Source organism: Bos indicus, chromosome 2 (assembly GCF_029378745.1).
Source record: "Bos indicus isolate NIAB-ARS_2022 breed Sahiwal x Tharparkar chromosome 2, NIAB-ARS_B.indTharparkar_mat_pri_1.0, whole genome shotgun sequence".
Taxonomy (NCBI): Eukaryota; Metazoa; Chordata; class Mammalia; order Artiodactyla; family Bovidae; genus Bos; species Bos indicus.
The window spans coordinates 134,798,370-134,815,985 of record NC_091761.1 but is presented as its reverse complement, the minus strand read 5'-3'; the positions used below and the strand labels follow the sequence as shown (position 1 = coordinate 134,815,985).

The 17,616-nt window shown below is 62.2% G+C and overlaps 1 protein-coding gene across 12 annotated transcripts in view; it reads left to right on the top strand.

Annotated features, from left to right (window-relative positions):
• ARHGEF10L (Rho guanine nucleotide exchange factor 10 like) overlaps positions 1-17,616 on the top strand; it is a 159,883-nt gene that overhangs the window by 116,002 nt on the left and 26,265 nt on the right. For all 12 annotated transcript variants that reach the window (XM_070778012.1, XM_070778036.1, XM_070778006.1 and 9 more), the window contains 4 exons: positions 4,612-4,698; positions 6,085-6,311; positions 7,982-8,136; positions 14,801-14,949. In XM_070778012.1, coding sequence (XP_070634113.1) covers positions 4,612-4,698; positions 6,085-6,311; positions 7,982-8,136; positions 14,801-14,949 — 618 coding nt within the window. The remainder of the gene's footprint in view (positions 1-4,611; positions 4,699-6,084; positions 6,312-7,981; positions 8,137-14,800; positions 14,950-17,616) is intronic.

Sequence of the window (17,616 nt, the reverse complement as noted above, 5' to 3'; positions counted from 1 at the left end):
ATTGGAGAAGGAAACGGCAACCCACTCCAGTGTTCTTGCCTGGGGAATCCCAGGGACGGGGGAGCCTCGTGGGCTGCTGTCTATGGGGTCGCACAGAGTCGGACACGACTGAAGTGACTTAGCAGCAGCAGCAGTTAGGGAGTCAGAGAGGGCCTCTCAGAGGAGGTGGCATATAAACTGAGGCCCTGTTGGTGAGGAGGACCCAACCACGGGAGGGTCCGGGGGAGAAAATTCAAATCAAACAAACCGACACAGAAGCCTGCGATCGGAGCCGTCGGGGCAGCTGGCATGGCCGTGGCTCCGGGAGCCAGCAGGGGAGGCTGGGCTCTGAGACCCGGTGGTGGGTGAGCTGGTTCATCTGGCCTTGCAGGCCGCATCGGGTTTGGATTTCATCCTTGGAGCAAGGAACAACCAAGCATGGCTACAGTCGGGACCGGCGGGACCTGGTTTGCCTTTTGAAAGGATCATCAGACACTTCCGGCCGATGTGCGGGAGGGCACTGTGGACCCGGAGGGGCTAGGACGGGAGGCTGAGACCCTCGCAGAGCTCGGTGCTGGGGTCCCGCTGAGCCGGGCCGGGACTTGGTGCAGGTGGAGGGAGGCCGGGGCGAACGGAGACTGGGGCAGCTGTGGCGAGGCGAGAGAGGCACTGATCGTCAACGTGGTGTTCTATTGCAACACTTAAAGAAAAAACTCAGACCAGCCCACTGTGGGCTTGGCTTGCCTGCCTTGTTTTTTTTTTTTTTTTAAGTTGAATAAAGAGCCAGGATTAGGAAGGCAGCATCCAGTCCTGCCTTTATTTACGTTCTTAGTAATTGTTCACTGATGATGTTTTGTGTGTGGGAGCTAAATTTTTATTGTAAGAACTTACGTTGAAACGTTTTCTTGGTGGCTGAGTATTGCGGCCCCCCTGAAGGGGTGTCCCCGGGGTGAGCACCCTGCTCCCCTCCCCCTGGTCCTGGCTCTGGTGGAGGCAGTGGGCGGGGGGCCTTGGGGACAGGTTTGGGCAGTGCTCTGGGCTCGGACTGGCTGAACTGGTGAGAAGGTGGGGCTGGGGGTGAAGGAGACGAAGGACTTGCTGGGTCTTTGGCTTTTGCTCCTGAAAGCTGGGCTCGGTGGGGTGCTGGTCCCTGTGCGAGTCAGGCTCCTCACTGTGAGCTTGACTCCTGGCCAGTGCTCGGTGGACAGTGGCCACACCGCTGTGCTGTGCTTAGTCGCTGTCGTGTAGCGGTAACACTAATAACAATGAAAACGACAGTGACGTTACTTAAAGTTCTTTAGTCTTGACAACCACACATCGTGTATGGATGTGAGAGCTGGACCATAAAGAAAGCTGAGCGCCGAAGAATTGATGCTTGTGAACTGTGGTGTTGGAGAAACTCTTGAGAGTCCCTTGGACTGCAAGGAGATCCAACCAGTCCATCCTAAAGGAGAGCAGTCCTGGGTGTTCATTGGAAGGACTGATGCTGAAGCTGAAGCTCTAATACATTGGCCACCTGATGCGAAGAGCTGACTCATTTGAAAAGACCCTGATGCTGGGAAAGATTGAGGGCAGGAGGAGAAGGGGATGACAGAGGATGAGATGGTTGGATGGCATCACTGACTCAATGGACATGAGTTTGAGGAAGCTCTGGAGTTGGTGATGGACAGGGAGGCTGGTGTGCTGCAATCCATGGGGTCGCAAAGAGTCAGACATGACTGAGCAACTGAACTGACCTGACCTGAGTCTTGACCACAAGGGGCGGGTCCTTCTGGGACATGTCTGCAGCAGGCTCCGCTCTGGGCCTTTCCCGGAGATGGACTCCATGACCCCCAGCCACCCTGAGACGGACGGGGAGCCAGGGGCCGTCACTTGCTCATGGCCCTGGGAAGGGGAGTGCCCTGACCCTTGCCCCATCCTTCTCCTCCCCCCGTCTCCCTGGGCCTTGGGTGGCATGCGGCCAGTGCAGTTCCCCCTCAGACATCGCCGGCCTCTGTGGGCCTCCAGTCCTGACCCCATTAGTAAGGGGCTGCCTGCAGGGTCCTGCCAGCTCTTGCCCCAGGGGCACAGCCTGTGGGCCGTGGGGCAGATTCCGGTCCACCTGCCTGCGGCTCTCCTGACTCGAGCAGATCCCGTGGAGAAGGACTTCTGGGTGCGGAATGCATCATCCCGTCTCCCCCCAGGGCACTGGACCTCTGGGGGATGCAGGACGCAGGTGACCTGACAGGTCACGCCCGGGGCGGAGGCGTCCCAGACAGGCCGCTGCCCCAGGGCCTCCCTGAAAGGACGCTCCCCCACCCCCGAGTGGGGAGCCACCCGCCTCCTGTCACCAGGGCGTCTTCCCCATGTGAAGCCCTTGGGGCTGAAGCACCCTCAGCCCCACTGGTGTCGTGGTTTGGGGAGCTTTCCGATGGCCTGCTTGCTGAGGTGGGAGGAGGTCCTTCTTGGATTTGGGCTCCATCTGAGCTATAGGCCCATCCGTGGAGGGCGACGGCGGGGCAAGGGGAAGGCTCAAGGCAAACCCATTTCCCGCTTTGGGCTGAGGTTCCATGACAGGCCTGCCAGGGGAGAGGGGAGAGGGGCGTGGGTGGGCTGCCGCCCACTCCAGGCAGCTCTCGTATACGGTGTCTCGGGGGCCTGAGGGCTGCGGCCCGGAGCTGCGGAGGCGGCCTGCTCGGGCCTCGGTGCTGGCTGCCACCCCCATCAGCCACAGTGACCGTCGGTGGGTCCCTGTCCCCTGACTCTGCCCCCGTTGCTGGTCTGGGACAGCCCCTCCCCAACAGTGCTGTTCAGCTGATGGAGTTACTGCCCGTCAAGTGCTAACATGTCTCACCAGAAGCCCTCCTGACCAGTGACCGCTGCTGGGTGCCCAGCCCCTGCCAAGGGCGTTGTGCCCACCATCTCTAGTCAGGGTCCTGCCGAGATGCCGGGGTCCCCGTGACCACGAGGAACTGGTCTGTGGGGTCACCCAGCTGGCGGCACTTCCCAGGTGGTCCCAGTGCTGCAGGAAACCTAAGGGACGTGGGCTGGATCCCGGGGTCGGGAAGATGCCCCTGGAGGGGGACGTGGCAACCCACCCTAGTATTCTTGCCTGAAGAATCCCATGGACAGAGGAGCCTGGCGGGCTGCGGTCCACGGGGTCGCAAAGTCGGACACGACTGTGGTGACCGGGCACGCGTGCTGCTAGCAGCTGCGCTGGGGCTGGAGCCCACTGCCCGCGCCCAGAGCCCGCCGTGCTCCCCCTGCTCCGCGTGGGGCTCCTTGGTTCTCGGAAGTCAGCTTCCTGTCACGGGCAACCCTTCTGGGTCCAGAGCCCGGCCCGTTCAAGGAGCCTTTGAGTCTTTGCCCCCGTCTCGGGCCCAGGCTCTGCTGACTGGCTGGCCTCTGGCCCCCTGGGGTTGCCGTGGAAACACCGGAGCCAGGCTGCGGTTGCCCCCCACCCCCCGCCCCAAATCCAAGGGGAGAGGAGCAGGAAGGGCCAGGCCCTGAGCGGGCTGTGGTCCCCCAAGAGGCGGGGTGAGGGGGCAGGGCCTGAGGGCACCCGGGAGCCAGGTGTGAGCTCCTGGCCCAGCCCACGCTGTCCCCAGGGGGCCACGGCTCCAGCGTGTTAACAGAAAAGAGCACCAGCCATTCCCTGCTGTGTGACCCTGAGCCAGTCACGTCCCCCCGCCCTCCAAGTTCACGTTTGCCGGCCACTCAGCACGGGGGCTGCGGGAGGTGACCCTTTGGGTCCCCTCAGCTGTGGCCTTTAGAGGCTTCCTCGTCAGATCACCCAGCGGGGCCGGCACGAGCAGGCCGCGGGTGCCAGCAGAGGGCAGCACCTGCCTGCTCAAAGGCCCGCCCCGCGGTGGCCGCGTCCTCCCGAGGGGCACCTGCGCGCTCCCCAGCCAGCCTCCTCCTTTGGTCTGGCTGGAGTTTTCAGCAAGGCCCCTGAAAGGGCCAGGCCCTCCCCTCACACTGCCGTCCTGGCCAGAGACGTGGACGGCAGGTTTAGTTCAGGAACAGGCCCGAGGGCTGCTGGCGTGGGGTTGAGGGCCGCTGATGCCGAGGAGTGAGCAGCCGGCGGTCCTCAGTGATAGCCCCGCGCAGACGGAGCCCCCGGCCTGCGGACCGGTCTCTGGTCCTGGTGGGGTCAGCCGAGGAGGGCTCTGCCGGCCCGGGACCCCTCCGCCGTGCTGCTCTGGCGGACACGGGGCCAGGGGTGAGGGTGCGTGCTGCCCCCGTGGCCTTGGGCACGTGCTGCTCTGGGGGACACGGGGCCGGGGTGAGGGTGCGTGCCGCCTCCGTGGCCTCAGGCAGGTGCTTGTCTTCTGTGGTCTTTGTCTTCCCTGCATATGAAATACGAGGGCTGCACCTCGTGGTTTTCAACAAAGCCCAGTTTGGAAAGAGTTTCATTCAGGCTCCAGAAGGTTCCAGGAGGGCGGAGGTCCCCTGTGAGTGCCTGGGGGCTGCCGGGGAGGAACCTGCCCCTCCCTGGGCCCACCCTCAGGGGCCTGGCTGGGGGCCCGAAGGGGATGCAGGAACCCGCAGGTTTAACAGCCTGACAGACATCCAGACCCAGGTCGTGCTGTCAGACGTAAGCATCTCCGGCACCTCAGCGTTCACCCCTGTGTGTGCCGTCTGTCTCTGCAGCTCGGGGCCCTGGTCCACAGTCCCGTCAGCTGTCCTCTGCTGGGCTTCTCGGCTGTCAGCACCTCCCTCCCACAGGGCTACCTCTGGGTGAGTAACCCCCACGTCCAGCCGGGGCCTCGGGCCTCGGGGCACGAGCCAGGGGAGGCACCAGGGGAGATTCTGGAGAAAGCGGCCAGCCCGTGGGCCCCATTTTGCACACCCTCATCCAGCAAGGTCTTCTGGGGACTTCTGCGGCAGGCTCTGTGCTCAGAGCTGGCACGTGTGACCTGAGCAGGAACAACAGAAAGCCAGGGGACCGAGCAGAGAGTGGGGTTCTTGTGACTGTCCTTGGTGCTATGATGGACATGAACTTAGCAGTGTGGAGTATCTGGGTGGCAGGTCTTCCCCCTGGGCGTCAGGAGGCAGGGCTGCCCTTCTCCCTCAGAGATTCCAGCCCACCTTTCTGCACCAGCGTTCCGCAGAGCCTGCCTTGATCCACTCGGCGCTGTGCTCCCCACGTGGCTCGCGGTACAGACTGTGGCCTCCCGTAGGTCCCGGCCTCACCACACCTCCAGTCAGTCTCCAGGCATTCAGGCAGGGAAACTCTGGCTTACCCTTCAGGGTGCAGCCCAACTGTCCCTTCTGAGGGTGATTTCTTCTTCACTGGCGTCCAGTGTCTAGTGTGTGACGTATCTACCCATCCACTATCCTTCCGTCCATCCATTAACCTTCATCCATCCATCCACTATCCTTCCGTCCATCCGTTAACCTTCATCCATCCATCCACTTCCTTCCATCCATCCATTAATCTTCATCCATCCATCCACTTCCTTCCATGCACCCATCTATCTGTTATCCTTCCATCCATCCATCCAGCCTTATAATCATCTATTCATCTACCCATCCATCCACCCATTCATTCAGTTAGTTGCTCTCCCTTCCATCCATCTGTTGATCCATCCATCCATCCATCATCCATCAGTCCTTGTAACCATGTGTCCACCCTTCTATCCATCCATCCGTCATTCATCATCCATTCACCCAGTCTTCTATCCCGTCCGTCCGTTCTTCTGTCCATCCATCCTTGTGATCATCCATCCATCCCTCCATCCATTCAGCAGGGATATAATGAGCGTCTACCATGTGCTGAATGCAGAGACGAAGCTGAAGGAGACAGGGCAGGGTGTACACTCGCTCTCTGTTGCTTGAAATTTACCTTAAAGATAAGGAAATAGAAAGCTGGCTGGGTACCTAGTCCACCTCAGCTCTTTTCCTGATTTTCTTCGGGCCCCGGATCTCACTTGTTGCTGTGGCAGCTGGGAACATGTGGCTTTCAGTGACAGCGGGATGCCCATGGGCAGGAGAGGGCATGTTTCTCTTGGTGCCTAAGCCCCGTGACAAGCAGATGCTCTGGGTGGGTCACTGGGGGCAGGGGCTGCGTCTGCGTCCGCCCACGAGGCGCTCACCTGACGGCCTCTCTGGTCTCTGCCATAGGTTGGAGGCGGGCAGGAGGGGGCGGGGGGCCAGGTGGAGATCTTCTCCCTGAACCGGCCCTCGCCCCGCACGGTCAAGTCCTTCCCACTGGCGGCCCCCGTGCTCTGCATGGAGTACATTCCAGAGCCAGAGGAGGGCGACGGCAGAAACGGAGACAAGGGCTGCCCCGCCGCTGACGCCTCGGCCGGGGTGCACCCCACCATCTGCCTCGGGCTCCAGGACGGCAGGTGAGGGGCCTGGGCCAGGGCGGGCTGGGCACCCTGGGCACTGCCCCTCCAGCTTCGCTCCTCACCCCCAACATTCGGTGCCCCTGGTTGGGAGCAGGAGGTGGGGGCCAGTAGCAGGAAGTGGGGGCCCAGAGCAGGAAGAGGGGCCAGGAGCAGGAAGTGGGTTTCAGGAGCAGGAAGTGGGTTTCAGGAGCAGGAAGTGGGGTCCAGGAGCAGGAAGTGGGGGCCCAGAGCAGGAAGAGGGGAGCAGGAGCAGGAAGTGGGGTCCACAATGCCCAGCCAGTGTCAGGAGCTGCTCTGTGCCACCCGGCTTCCTCCTGGTAGTGTGGCACCATGGGCGCTGCTGGCTTCCGTGTCAGGCAGAGCTGGGTCTGGGGCCTGTACTTCCGTGTGCTGTGAGACCGCTCTGTGAAGGGTGTTACCATCCCCCACACATGGGGCTGCTGTGAGTGCCCACCAGGACGTGGGCCACGTGAAGACTTCAGGTTCCTTTGCTGTCATTGGCCGTGTCCACCCGTCTGTGGCCTCAGCTGGCCTTGCAGGGCAGGTGAGGGTGCGGAGTGTGCCCAGGTTATGAGACCTGCTGGCAGAGGGGGCTCCCCCTTTGTAAGACCTGCCTGGAGCTGGTGAGTCAGCAAACACTTCCGTGCAGCAGGGGCCGCCCCTGGCAGAGCCTGGCCTGCTGGAAGGCCCAGCCATGTGGATGGAGGGTGAATATTCATCCTGTTAACTGGACTGTGAACACGGTTGTGAAGAGGACCCTGAGATGGGCTGCACCCCCACATCCTCGTGCCTGTGTGCTCCTCGCACCTGCCGCAGAGTCCGGGGATATTATGCACACCTGCTGTGTGCTGCTCCCTGGGCCAGGAGCATGAGCCTCGCAGTGGCCTGTTTCCCGCACGAGCAACCGGGGGAGGAGCTGAAAGCCAGTATACTTAGAAACAACTTGGAGGCACTAGAGGCTTCGTGCTGTCCAGGTCTGGGTTCACGGAACCCAGGGGCCTGGTGAACACTTTTTGCTTTTAATGAGATCAAACTACATAAAGTTGATCATTTTAGCCATTAAAAATCATGTAATTCAGTGGTTCCCAGTATCCATCCATGTGTCCATCCAGTATCCATGATGCGTATCCATCACCACTACTTGTTCCTATAACATTCTCGTCACATCCCCCAGAACCTCTGCATCACCTCACATTCCCCATCCATTGGTCTGGATTTGTCTCTTCTGCTCACGTGATCCAAACAGGCCCACCCAGTGTGTGGCCTTTTGTGCCTGGCCTCTCTCGTTCCCCCTAACGTTTTCAAGCTTCATCCAGGCAGTCCACACGCTGGGGATTTGTTCCTTGGTATGGCCGTGAGGTAAGCATCACGGCCCCATTTTTCAGAGAGGACTGAGGCTCAGTGGTCCAGGCCAGCCAGCTGGAGGGGGACAGTCAGCAGGATTTGCCCTCAGATGTGACCCTGAAAACCGTTCTCCCAGCCCCCCGGCTGTGCTGTGTCCAGAGCCCCCTGTTTTCCGTGGCTCTGCCCCCTAAAGGCTGCCCATGGAGAAGTCTGAGCGATGGCCTGGTCACACAGGGGGAGGCAGGCTGAGCTGGTGGAGGTGGGGGCTGGACCCTCTCGCCAGAAGGGCGGGGGGTTGAGTGAGTCACCGCCTCTCCCTGCAGCATCCTGCTCTACAGCAGCGTGGATACAGGCACCCAGTGCCTGGCGGCCTGCCGGAGCCCAGGCCTGCAGCCTGTGCTCTGCCTGCGACACAGCCCCTTCCACCTGTTGGCCGGCCTGCAGGATGGCACCCTCGCCGCTTACCCTCGGACCAGCGGTAAGGATGTGCTGGGGGTTCTGGGAGCTGCCCTGGGCCCCGACCAAGAGTCAGATCCAGGACCAGAGAAGCTGTGGGAGGCAGACCAAGGAGGCAGCTCAGCAGAGTCCGGGAATGAAGGTGCTAGAGAGACTGGAGGTCCCTCATCCCCATCAGGGTCCCCAAAGGGACGGGGCGCTCCCTGTCGTATGGACAGCTCAGCCCATTGGCAGGAGACTCTGCTGCATAGGAAGCGAGTCTCTGGGCTCGGAGAGACCTGGCTTCACATCTGGGCTCTGCCCTGATGACAGCAGTGTCCGTGGGCGAGCAGCTGCTCCTCCGTGGCTCGGCTTTCTCATCTGTAAAATGGGGATAATAGTAACACCCGCTGCTCATAGGTACAGGTGGGGTAAGCATTTCAGTGAAGGCAGAGCACAGCGCCCGGCGCAGTCGGCGCCCAGTGGGTCAGGCACTTTGGCCTCCACTGTTTGATCGAGCTGGCACTGGCACAGACGATGACGTCCGGAGGGAAGGTGGACAGCATTTGAGCTGCTGTGCTCCAGGACAGGATCAAGTGGTGCGGTCTTTTAATTCTCACCACGACCCTCGAGAATGACCTCCTCATGGATACTGATGCTGAGGTGCAGGAAGGGATGTGGAGTGCTATGGTCCCCGTCCTTCATGGCTTGTTCAGCTCCCAGTCGAAGGACAAGAGCGGGAGAGGAGGGAAGCGGGTCCAAGACCAGCACCCCCGGGGGCTGCTGTGCCTCAGCCTCAGCCTTCCTGCTCCGCCCTCCCCACCCCTGCCTCCCCGCCCTGCCTCTGATTGCTGCGTCTTCACAGCCTGCTGCAGCTTATAAGCAGATATTTGTACTGAGCTTTTTTTTTTTGCCACTTGGCACTGTGTTGGTATTTTAAATTAGCTTTTGATAAGGCATTTATAGTTTTTAATTAAAGGGGGTAGAGGGAGGCGGGGCGATCCCTCTCCCCGTCAGACACACCGTGTGTGTGAATGTCAGTCCGGGCTCAGATCTTCGGCAATCTACACCAGGACTTCTGGGGAGATGGCCACCCTCTGGCTCCTGTGGGAGTCTGGGAGCCCAGCCCGGCCTGCTCTGCACCCCCCAGCTTCCAGATGGGCTGCCTCGGGCCCTTTCCCTCTTGGCTCCTGACTCTTCAGTTTGGGAGTGCGGGTTGGGAGGAGGTGGGCAAGGTGTATCCGTGTGCTGGGGCTTCCATGACCAAGTACCGCAGACCGAGTGGTTTCCGTGGTCTAATTTACTGACTGCCATTCTGGAGACTGGAAGTCTGAGAGCAGGGTGTTGGCAGGGCCGTGCTCTCCCCGGAAGGTGCTGGGGAAGGGTCTGTTCCAGGCCTCTCTCCCAGTTTCAGGTGGGTCCTTGGCTTGTGGCAGCACAACCCCCATCTTCACGTGGGGCTCTCTTTGGGGAGCCTGTGTCCAGAGAACCTCTTGGACTCAGAGCCCCACCCTCCTCCAGCGTGACCTCATCTTAACCAGTTCCATCAGCACTCCTACCAGCAAACAAGGTCATGTGCTGGGTGCTAGGGGTTGAGGCAGGAATGAATGAATCTGGAGGACACAACTCAACCCACCGGGGGTTGGGGTCTAACCACTGACTTTCTGCTTGGGGTTGCTCAGATCCATAAGAGCCACTGGGGACCGTGGACCCAACACCCTCGTTTCTGGAGTCCCACGGGTGAGCCAAGACCTGAGCCTCAGTGTCCTCCCAGGACTGGAGTCCTCCAGGTTTCAGGGGGCTTTGGCTGCTCTGGGGTGCTGTCTGGCCTGGAGGAGGAAGTCGAGGTGCGCGGGCAGCCGTCCTGCCTTCAGACGTCTGTCCCCCAGATGTTTACCAAGCACCCACTAGGCCCCGTGGATGTGGTGCCAGCAAACCGGCCGTGAGCCCACCCGCACAGCTTACAGAGGGAGACGAGACAGGTTTACAGATGGGCGAGCGGGCAGGCAGGAAGCTGACCGTGTCCTCAGGGGAGCTGCACGGTGTCGGGGGAGGGCCGGGCCCTCAGTGCCCAGGGTGGGACCCCGAAGCCGAGACTGAAGCGTCCAGCAGCTGTGAGATGGCTGTGAGGATTCTGGGGTCACCGGGTCCCCTGGAGCCCTGGGCTGTCGGAGCTGGGGGGCCTCGGAGTCCAAGCAGTGTGGCCGTGGCAGTGTGTGCTGCCCTCAGGATCTCTGCTTATCAGCGCTCATTCCTTCCTTCCTTCACTCACTCACTCAGCAGGGACGCATTCATGAGGTGCCAGGTGAGCCCGCCCCTGCCATCCTGAGTTTGGGCACAGCTGCCTGGATGCCCTCTGTCCATTCCCTGCACTCCCGGCCCGTCTCTGAGCAGAGACAGGGACTTGACCAGGCCTGGTGGGGCTGCAGGACTGTCCCTGGTTAGCCACTGGGGATGGGAGCCACAGTTGACCGTCGAAGGAGCCAGAAGACGGGACGGGTGAGGGGTGGGCTGAGGGGTCAGGCTGTCGAGATCGGGTCCTGCTGGAGAGACTGGACCTGCTGCTGCTTCTCCTCTTGGGGCCTTGACTTCCCCACGTGTAAAGTGGGCGCATGTTCCACCCCTACTCACAGGGTGGCTGTGAGCACCAGGGGCAGCCAGTCAGAGGCGCATATCACGGAGCTCGGGGACGGACGCGTGCCTCTCCCATCCCAACATCGTCATTACTGTCCCGACCACTCCCCCGGTGTTGGCTGCCCTTTGGGCTCCCCTCAGCCTCAGTGACTGTCTCGACCACTCTCAGGGTGTTGGCTGCCCTTTGGGCTCCCCTCAACCTCAGTGACTGTCACGGCCACTCTTGGGGTGTTGGCTGCCCCTTGGGCTCCCCTCGGATTCAGTGAATGTCTCAACCACTCTCGGGGTGTTGGCTGCCCCTTGGGCTCCCTCAGCCTCAGTGACTGTCACGACCACTCTTGGGGTGTTGGCTGCCCCTGGGCTCCCCTGGGCCTCAGTTTCTGTCACGGCCAAATTGGGGTGTTGGCTGCCCCTTGGGCTCCCTTCGGCCTCAGTGACTGTCACGGCTACTCTTGGGGTGTTGGCTGCCCTTTGGGCTCCCCTCAGGCTCAGTGACTGTTGTGACCACTCTCAGGGTGTTGGCTACCCTTTGGGAACCCCTCGGCCTCAGTGACTATCACGGGCACTCTCAGGGTGTTGGCTGCCCCTGGGCTCCCCTGGGCCTCAGTGACTGTCACGGCCAAATCGGGGTGTTGGGTGCCCCTTGGCTCCCTCGGCCTCAGTGACTGTTGCGAGCACTCTCGGGGTGTTGGGGGCCCCTTGGGCACCCTCGGCCTCTGTGACTGTGTCGACCACTCTCAGGGTGTTGGGTGCCCCTCAGCTCCCCTTGGCCTCAGTGACTTTCTCTTTGTCCTCCCTTCTGGCCTCAGACCCCCGAGGATCCTGTTGGGCTTTCTGCCCTGTAGCCCGCGGCGGGGGATGCCTGCCTCTCAGAGGTACCTTTGCTGTGACAGGCCTTGGTCTCCGTTCACCCAGCGTGCGCGGGTCCAGGCCCAGACGAACAGACTGTCATGCCGGGCGGGTGTGACTTTGGAGGTGTGGGTGTCTGTTCTGGAATTGTGTACGGACAGCCGCTGGAGGGCAGGGAGAGCGAGGAGGGATGGACACCCCCACAGGCTTGGGGTGGGCAGGGTGCTGGCCCTGCCCAGAGCGCCCACTGATCCTGACTGAATTCTTAGGCTTGCGGCCTGTGGAGGCTAGTAAGATTCTTAGAGCCCAGAACTCTGGGGTGAGAGGTGATCTGCTTGTGACATGTGTCACCCTGCTGGCCACCAGGGGTGAAATTGAAGGTGCAAGTTGCTCAGTCGTGTCCGACTCTTTACAGCTCAGTCGTGTCCGACTCTTTGCAGCCCCATGGAGTTTTCCAGGCCAGAATACTGGAGTGGGGAGCCTTTCCCTTTTCTAGGGGGTCTTTCCAACCCAGGGATCAAACCCAGGTCTCCCACATTGCAGGTGGATTCTTTACCAGCTGAGCCACCAGGGATGCCCCAGAGAACTGAGACAAATCCAGGGAGGCACCAGCGTTGATTCAGCTGAATTCCATCCCCTTGGGGGGCAGGTGGGAAAACGGAGTCCCAGCAAGGGAAAGCCTCTTGTTCAGGGTCCTACCATGGGCCCCTGAATCAAGGAATTCCTGTCCTGTGTTCTTTTTGATATAATGATGTTGGTGTTATTAAATTTTTTTTCTTTCTAGAAGCATTTTTAATTGGAGGATTAATTAATTGGAAGCATTACAATGTTGTGTTGGTTTCTGCCAGACAACACGTGAATCAGCTGTAAATATATGTGTGCCTCCTCCCTCTCGAACCTCCCTGGCGTTATTACATTTTAGCCATTAATCATTCTGTCCTGAAGCCAGGTCTCTTAAGAGACACCCAGCAAGTGGAAGGGTGGTCAGGACACGTGTGACCCTCAAGGGTATCAGACACTACCCCCTACCCCAGGCAGGCACTGTCCCAGGAGGGCAGAGGGCACGAGGGCTCGGGGGGCTGTAGCTGCTCCCAGGGCAGGGCTCGCGTGTCCGCTCTGGGGCGTGGTGCCAGCGTCCCTGACCGCTGCCTTCCTAACCTGCCCGAGTGGCGGGCGTTCCGGCTTCTGGCCGCTGGGGGGCGCTCAGAGCCCGGCTTTCTGTGGCTCTGGTTTCCTGGGGTGGGTCATGGTCTGCTGTGGAGGCCCGGCTGCCTGTGGTCACTCTTCCCTCCTGGACTCCAACCCTGGGCCCGGAGATCTTTGGAAACTCTTGGAACCTGAGAGAGCAGCCGGGAATGGGGGCCAGGGTCAGCTGAGTTGCAGCCCTGGCTGGCCGGCACGCCCCCGCCTGGGGTGGCTGCGCGCACGTCCCGGGCTCCCGGCCCCTGCGGTCGCGAGCGTCCAGTGAGGTCCGCACGCTTGCGCAGGCGGCCGCCTCGAGGCAGGGACAGCCGACGCCCAGAGCTGCACGCGCCGGCCCTGCCCAGCCGGGGGATCTGGTCTGGTTCTTTCAGCCCTGCGCCTCGCTTTTCTCAGTGGTAAAACGGAAAAGAACAGAATCTTGCACCCAGGCTGGTGAGAGTTCATGGAAAGAGCGCCCGGCACGCTCACGAATAACACAACGTGGCGACCGCTGTCCGCGCTGTCCGCGTGTTAAACGCGGCCGTTTCCTTCGAGCCCGGCCGCGTCTGCGAGGCGTGGGCGTGCCCATCACGCCTGCTTTACAGCCCGGGAAGCTGAGGTTCCCAGTGGCGGCGGCGCCTGTCCAGGGACGTGCAGAGGTTGAGAGGCTGCAGCCAGGACTCCGGCCCAGCCTGCGTCCCGCGTTCACGGCTGGGAAGAACCGGACGTGTGTTGATTGGGCAGGGTTGATGGGGGTGTGTGTGTCTGTGTGTTTCCTAACTCAGTTGAGCTAGGAATCTTCTAAGTTTAAGGGGGGCTGAAGGGGAGAGGAGGACCCGTTTCACGGAAGGGGAGGATGTGGTGGGGGTGGAATCTGCTCTGCCGCCCAGGGGCTCCTTTGTGGACAGTGGTGCCCATCATGCCGCCCAGCAGCTGCCTCGGAGGGACGGCCTGTGCCAGGGCTACCGTGCACCCTTCCAGGGACCCTGTGGAGGAGGGTTGGGGGGGCTGGGCCCTGGCACGCAGCCCAGGCTACTTCCTCCCTCTTCCGCCCACCCCTCAGGGGTGGGCCCTACTTCCTGCTCAACCCTCCTGGCCCACCTGGTACCCTGGCAGGACAGGACAGCCACGGGGGTTCTGTGTGGCATCAGGTGTGACTTCAGAGCAGGGGAAATCCTTGGTCTGTTTCTGGGTGAGCTGAGCATCCCTGGGGTGGGCAGGGGAGAGCGTCATTCCACGCTGGGCCAGGTCCCTTCATCTGCCCATCTTCAGGTATCATGGGCTGAGGGCCGATGGCCTCTGAGGACTTCCTCCTTCCACACCTGGGGTGGTGGCATCTCTGGAGGAGGAAGGTCATGGGAGATCTCAGTAGAGGTGATGGAGTGCCTTGGGGTGAGTGAGAAGGTCTGTGAGAAGGCAGGACAGCCTCAGTAGGTTACGGCGTCTGAAAAGTCCTCAGAGACAGTCTTGTTGGCGACGCCCTCCGCGTTCTGCAGATGGGGAGACTGAGGCCTTGAGGAGGGGAGAGAGGCTCTCGAGGTCCGCAGTGAGCTGCTGGCAGGACACTTCCCCTCGCGTCATCCTGCCTTCCTGTGTGGTAGCTGTTGATTAACCTTTTGGTCTCGCCGACCACTGGGGGTTTTCTTGAGGGCAGGGTGTGTGAGGGCAGATTTATTTCTGCTTCTGCAGCCCTGGGTACGGGGCCTGGCATGGAGTCGGTGCGGACTCGGCGTGCGTGTGGGGTGAGAGCAGAGGGCAGGGGAGAGGAGTGGAGAGCACCAGATGGGAGCAGGGGCTGGGGGGCGGGGCCGGGGCCGGGAGGAGCCTGGATCCTGGCTGGGAGCAGGGGCTGGGGGGCAGAGCTGGGGCCAGGAGGAGCCTGGAGCCAGGCTGGGAGCAGGGGCTAGGGGGCAGGACCGGGGCCGGGAGGAGCCTGGAGGCGAGTTCGACCCCCCAGGGGCCTAGTTTCTGAGGGCTGGGGGGCCCCAACCTGTCTGCTGCCTCCCACCCCCTGCTGACCTGCCGGCTTCCTCTCCCTGCAGGAAGCGTCCCCTGGGACCTGGAGAGCCCGCCCATGTGCCTGCCTGTGGGGCCGGGGCCCGTCCGCACCCTGCTGAGCCTGGAGGAGGCCGTGTGGGCCAGCTGTGGGCCCCGGGTCACTGTCCTGGACGCCACCAGCTTGCAGACTCAGGTACTGGCCCTGCCTCACAGCTCGTGGCCCCAGGGGGCCGTCTCCAGGCGTCCCCTCTGCTGACCCCTTTCACACCCTGCCGGGCGCTGCCCTGGGCTCCCGGGGGCGTCTCAGGGTCGTCAGGGTTTCCTGGGCCGCACAGGGGGCCGGGATCCCCGCGGGGCCGCCCCCTACCCCCTCCGACATGCTCCCTCAGGGCTGCCGAGAGGGGAAGGGTCCCCCGAGGGCTCCCTGGGCAGTGGGTTTGCTCCTCGGTCGTGTCTGCTGCTTCCCGGGGAGGTGGGGCTGGGGTCCCTGTGCCCCCAGGGATAGCCCGGACCCAGCTGTGCTGAGGGAGCAGCTGGTGTGGATGCTGGCACTCGGGGCGCCGGGCTCTTCAGCCAGTGTGGACCCCACGGGGAAGGGGCACTCAGCCAGCACCGGGTCCTGCCTCATCCCGCCGTGCGTGCTGCTGATCTTCGGCCGCTGCGATGTGGGCCGCGTCTGGGGGTCCTTCCCGGCTCAGCCTGGACCCTCTCCTGTCACTGACCAGCAACCATGCCCAGCCCCTTCGCCACAGCCCAGGCTCCACCCTGCATGGTGTTCTGGTGGCGACCCCTATTGCTTGATTTGCTTGGATTCCCAGCTTGGCCTCCAGGCCGGGGGGAGCCTGAGCCTGACCCTGCTGCGTGCCTTCCTGCCAGGACCATCTTTCCTCTCCCGCTTGGTCCTGCCTCAGCTTACTTAGCAGCCAGGCAGTCTGGGCTGGATCCTGCATGACAGGTCCTGGTTTGGCAGGTGGAGACCCTGAGCCCAGGGAGCTGAGGGTGAGCCCCGAGACCCAGGGTTGAACCTCAGGGTCCCTGTGCTAACTCACCGTCTCTGTCGAAGCTTGAGGATCAGCCTTTGCATCCATGCCTTCCTGGCTCAGCCTCCCGGTCCTGGGCCCTCATCTTCTGGGGCCTTGGGGCCTTGTCTGTGAGCCCACGTTTTCCTGCCCCTTCCCCGGGGTCCCTTCGCCTCTGTGTGAGGTGATGCTCGGGAGCCCCAGTCCCGGCCAGGGAGGTGTTTGGTTAGCGCCCTTCAGGGCGCTGGAAAGGGAGGTGGGGTGGGTTCTGCCCGCAGCACCTTGGACAGCGGCGAGAGGCCGCGCTGTGGGCGAAACCAGAGGATTTGGGTGCGGAGCAGCTGTCAGGTTTTGAGAAGCGGGTGGGGGCTCACGGTGAAACCTGGCCTCCCCCCCCACCCCCGCTTAGGCTTGTGCTGTGGCACCAGGGACCTTTGACCTCACTGCTGGGGCGGGCTCTGGTGGGGGAGGCCAGGGAAGGGCCCACCGGGAGGACACTGTCGGCCCTTCTCTGCGTCTGGATTTCCTGGTCCTCCTTCTCCCTGGCAGATGGGTGGGCACGGGGGGCCCTGACTAGCTGCAGCCCAGACCCCCTTCCCAGCCCGGCCCTGTCACTGCCTTCAGGGGCCTCTCACCTCCTCGGCCTTCTGGGAGAAAGATGACCAAGGGAGGTGGCTCCCCGGGGCAGCCGGGGTCACTGACGAGCCTGGGTCTCAAGGCATTTGGGAGGAAGAAGGATGAATGCCCCCTGCATTCCCCCCAAGCAGACCCCTGCTGTCCCCTCGCCAGGGCCAGTGTCTTCCCGGATTTTTCCTGGGCTTGGGGACATGGCAACCCACTCCACTGTTCTTGCCTGGAGAATCCCAGGGATGGGGGAGACTGGTGGGCTGCAGTCCATGGGGTCGCTAAGAGTCAGACACGACTGAGCGACTTCACTTTCACTTTTCACTTTCATGCATTGGAGAAGGAAATGGCAACCCACTCCAGTGTTCTTGCCTGGAGAATCCCAGGGACGGGGGAGCCTGGTGGGCTGCCGTCTCTGGGGTCGCACAGAGTTGGACACGACTAAAGCGACCCAGCAGCAGCAGCAGCAGCAGCAGGGGCCCTACTCGGCAGTGGTGGATGGGCCTTGTTAGTGTTGTAACCGCCTAACTCGCCTCCTTCCTGCCGGGTGTGTGGTGTTTTGGGGAAGTCGAGCTGCTCCTTTGGAGTCGCTGGTGTTGGTGGGGGGTGTGTGTGCATCGCGGGTCTGCCATCCCCTTGCTCCGCTGGCTGGAAGGCCCCCTTCTGCCGACAGCCTTCCCAGGAGCTTGAGACAGATGGATGAAGGGAAAGACAGCGCCCAGGCATGACCCTGCCCGCCCTCACCCGATCCCACCCCTCACCAGCGGCCGCACCGTCCTGCCCAGGCTTGCAGCCCAGCTCTGGCCCCACCGTCCCCAGGGTGGAGGGGCCACAAGGCTCCATCCAGCGCGAGGCTGCCATGATTTAAGATTAGTTTGGACCACCCAGTCTTAGAAAGGGGATCAGTGTGGCCCTTGCCCTGCTCTGCACGCACGGGGGCGGGGTGGGCATCAGGTGGGCCCTGGGTAGGGGGAGGCAGGCCCTGGGTGGGGGGAGGCGGAATGGAGGAAGGGGCGGCTGAGGAGGCCCCGCAGCAGGGCGCGAGGGGCCTGGAAATGGAAAAGTTTGTGTGGGTGTGGGTCGGCGGTTCGCCTTCAGCACATGCCATCCTCTGCACAGTAACGAGGAGACCGCCATGCATATTTGAAGAGCCTCTCTCCGCCACCGGCTTGGAGAAGAGGCGGCCGGCCCGCCTCTGCGCCGGGCTGTGGAACGGC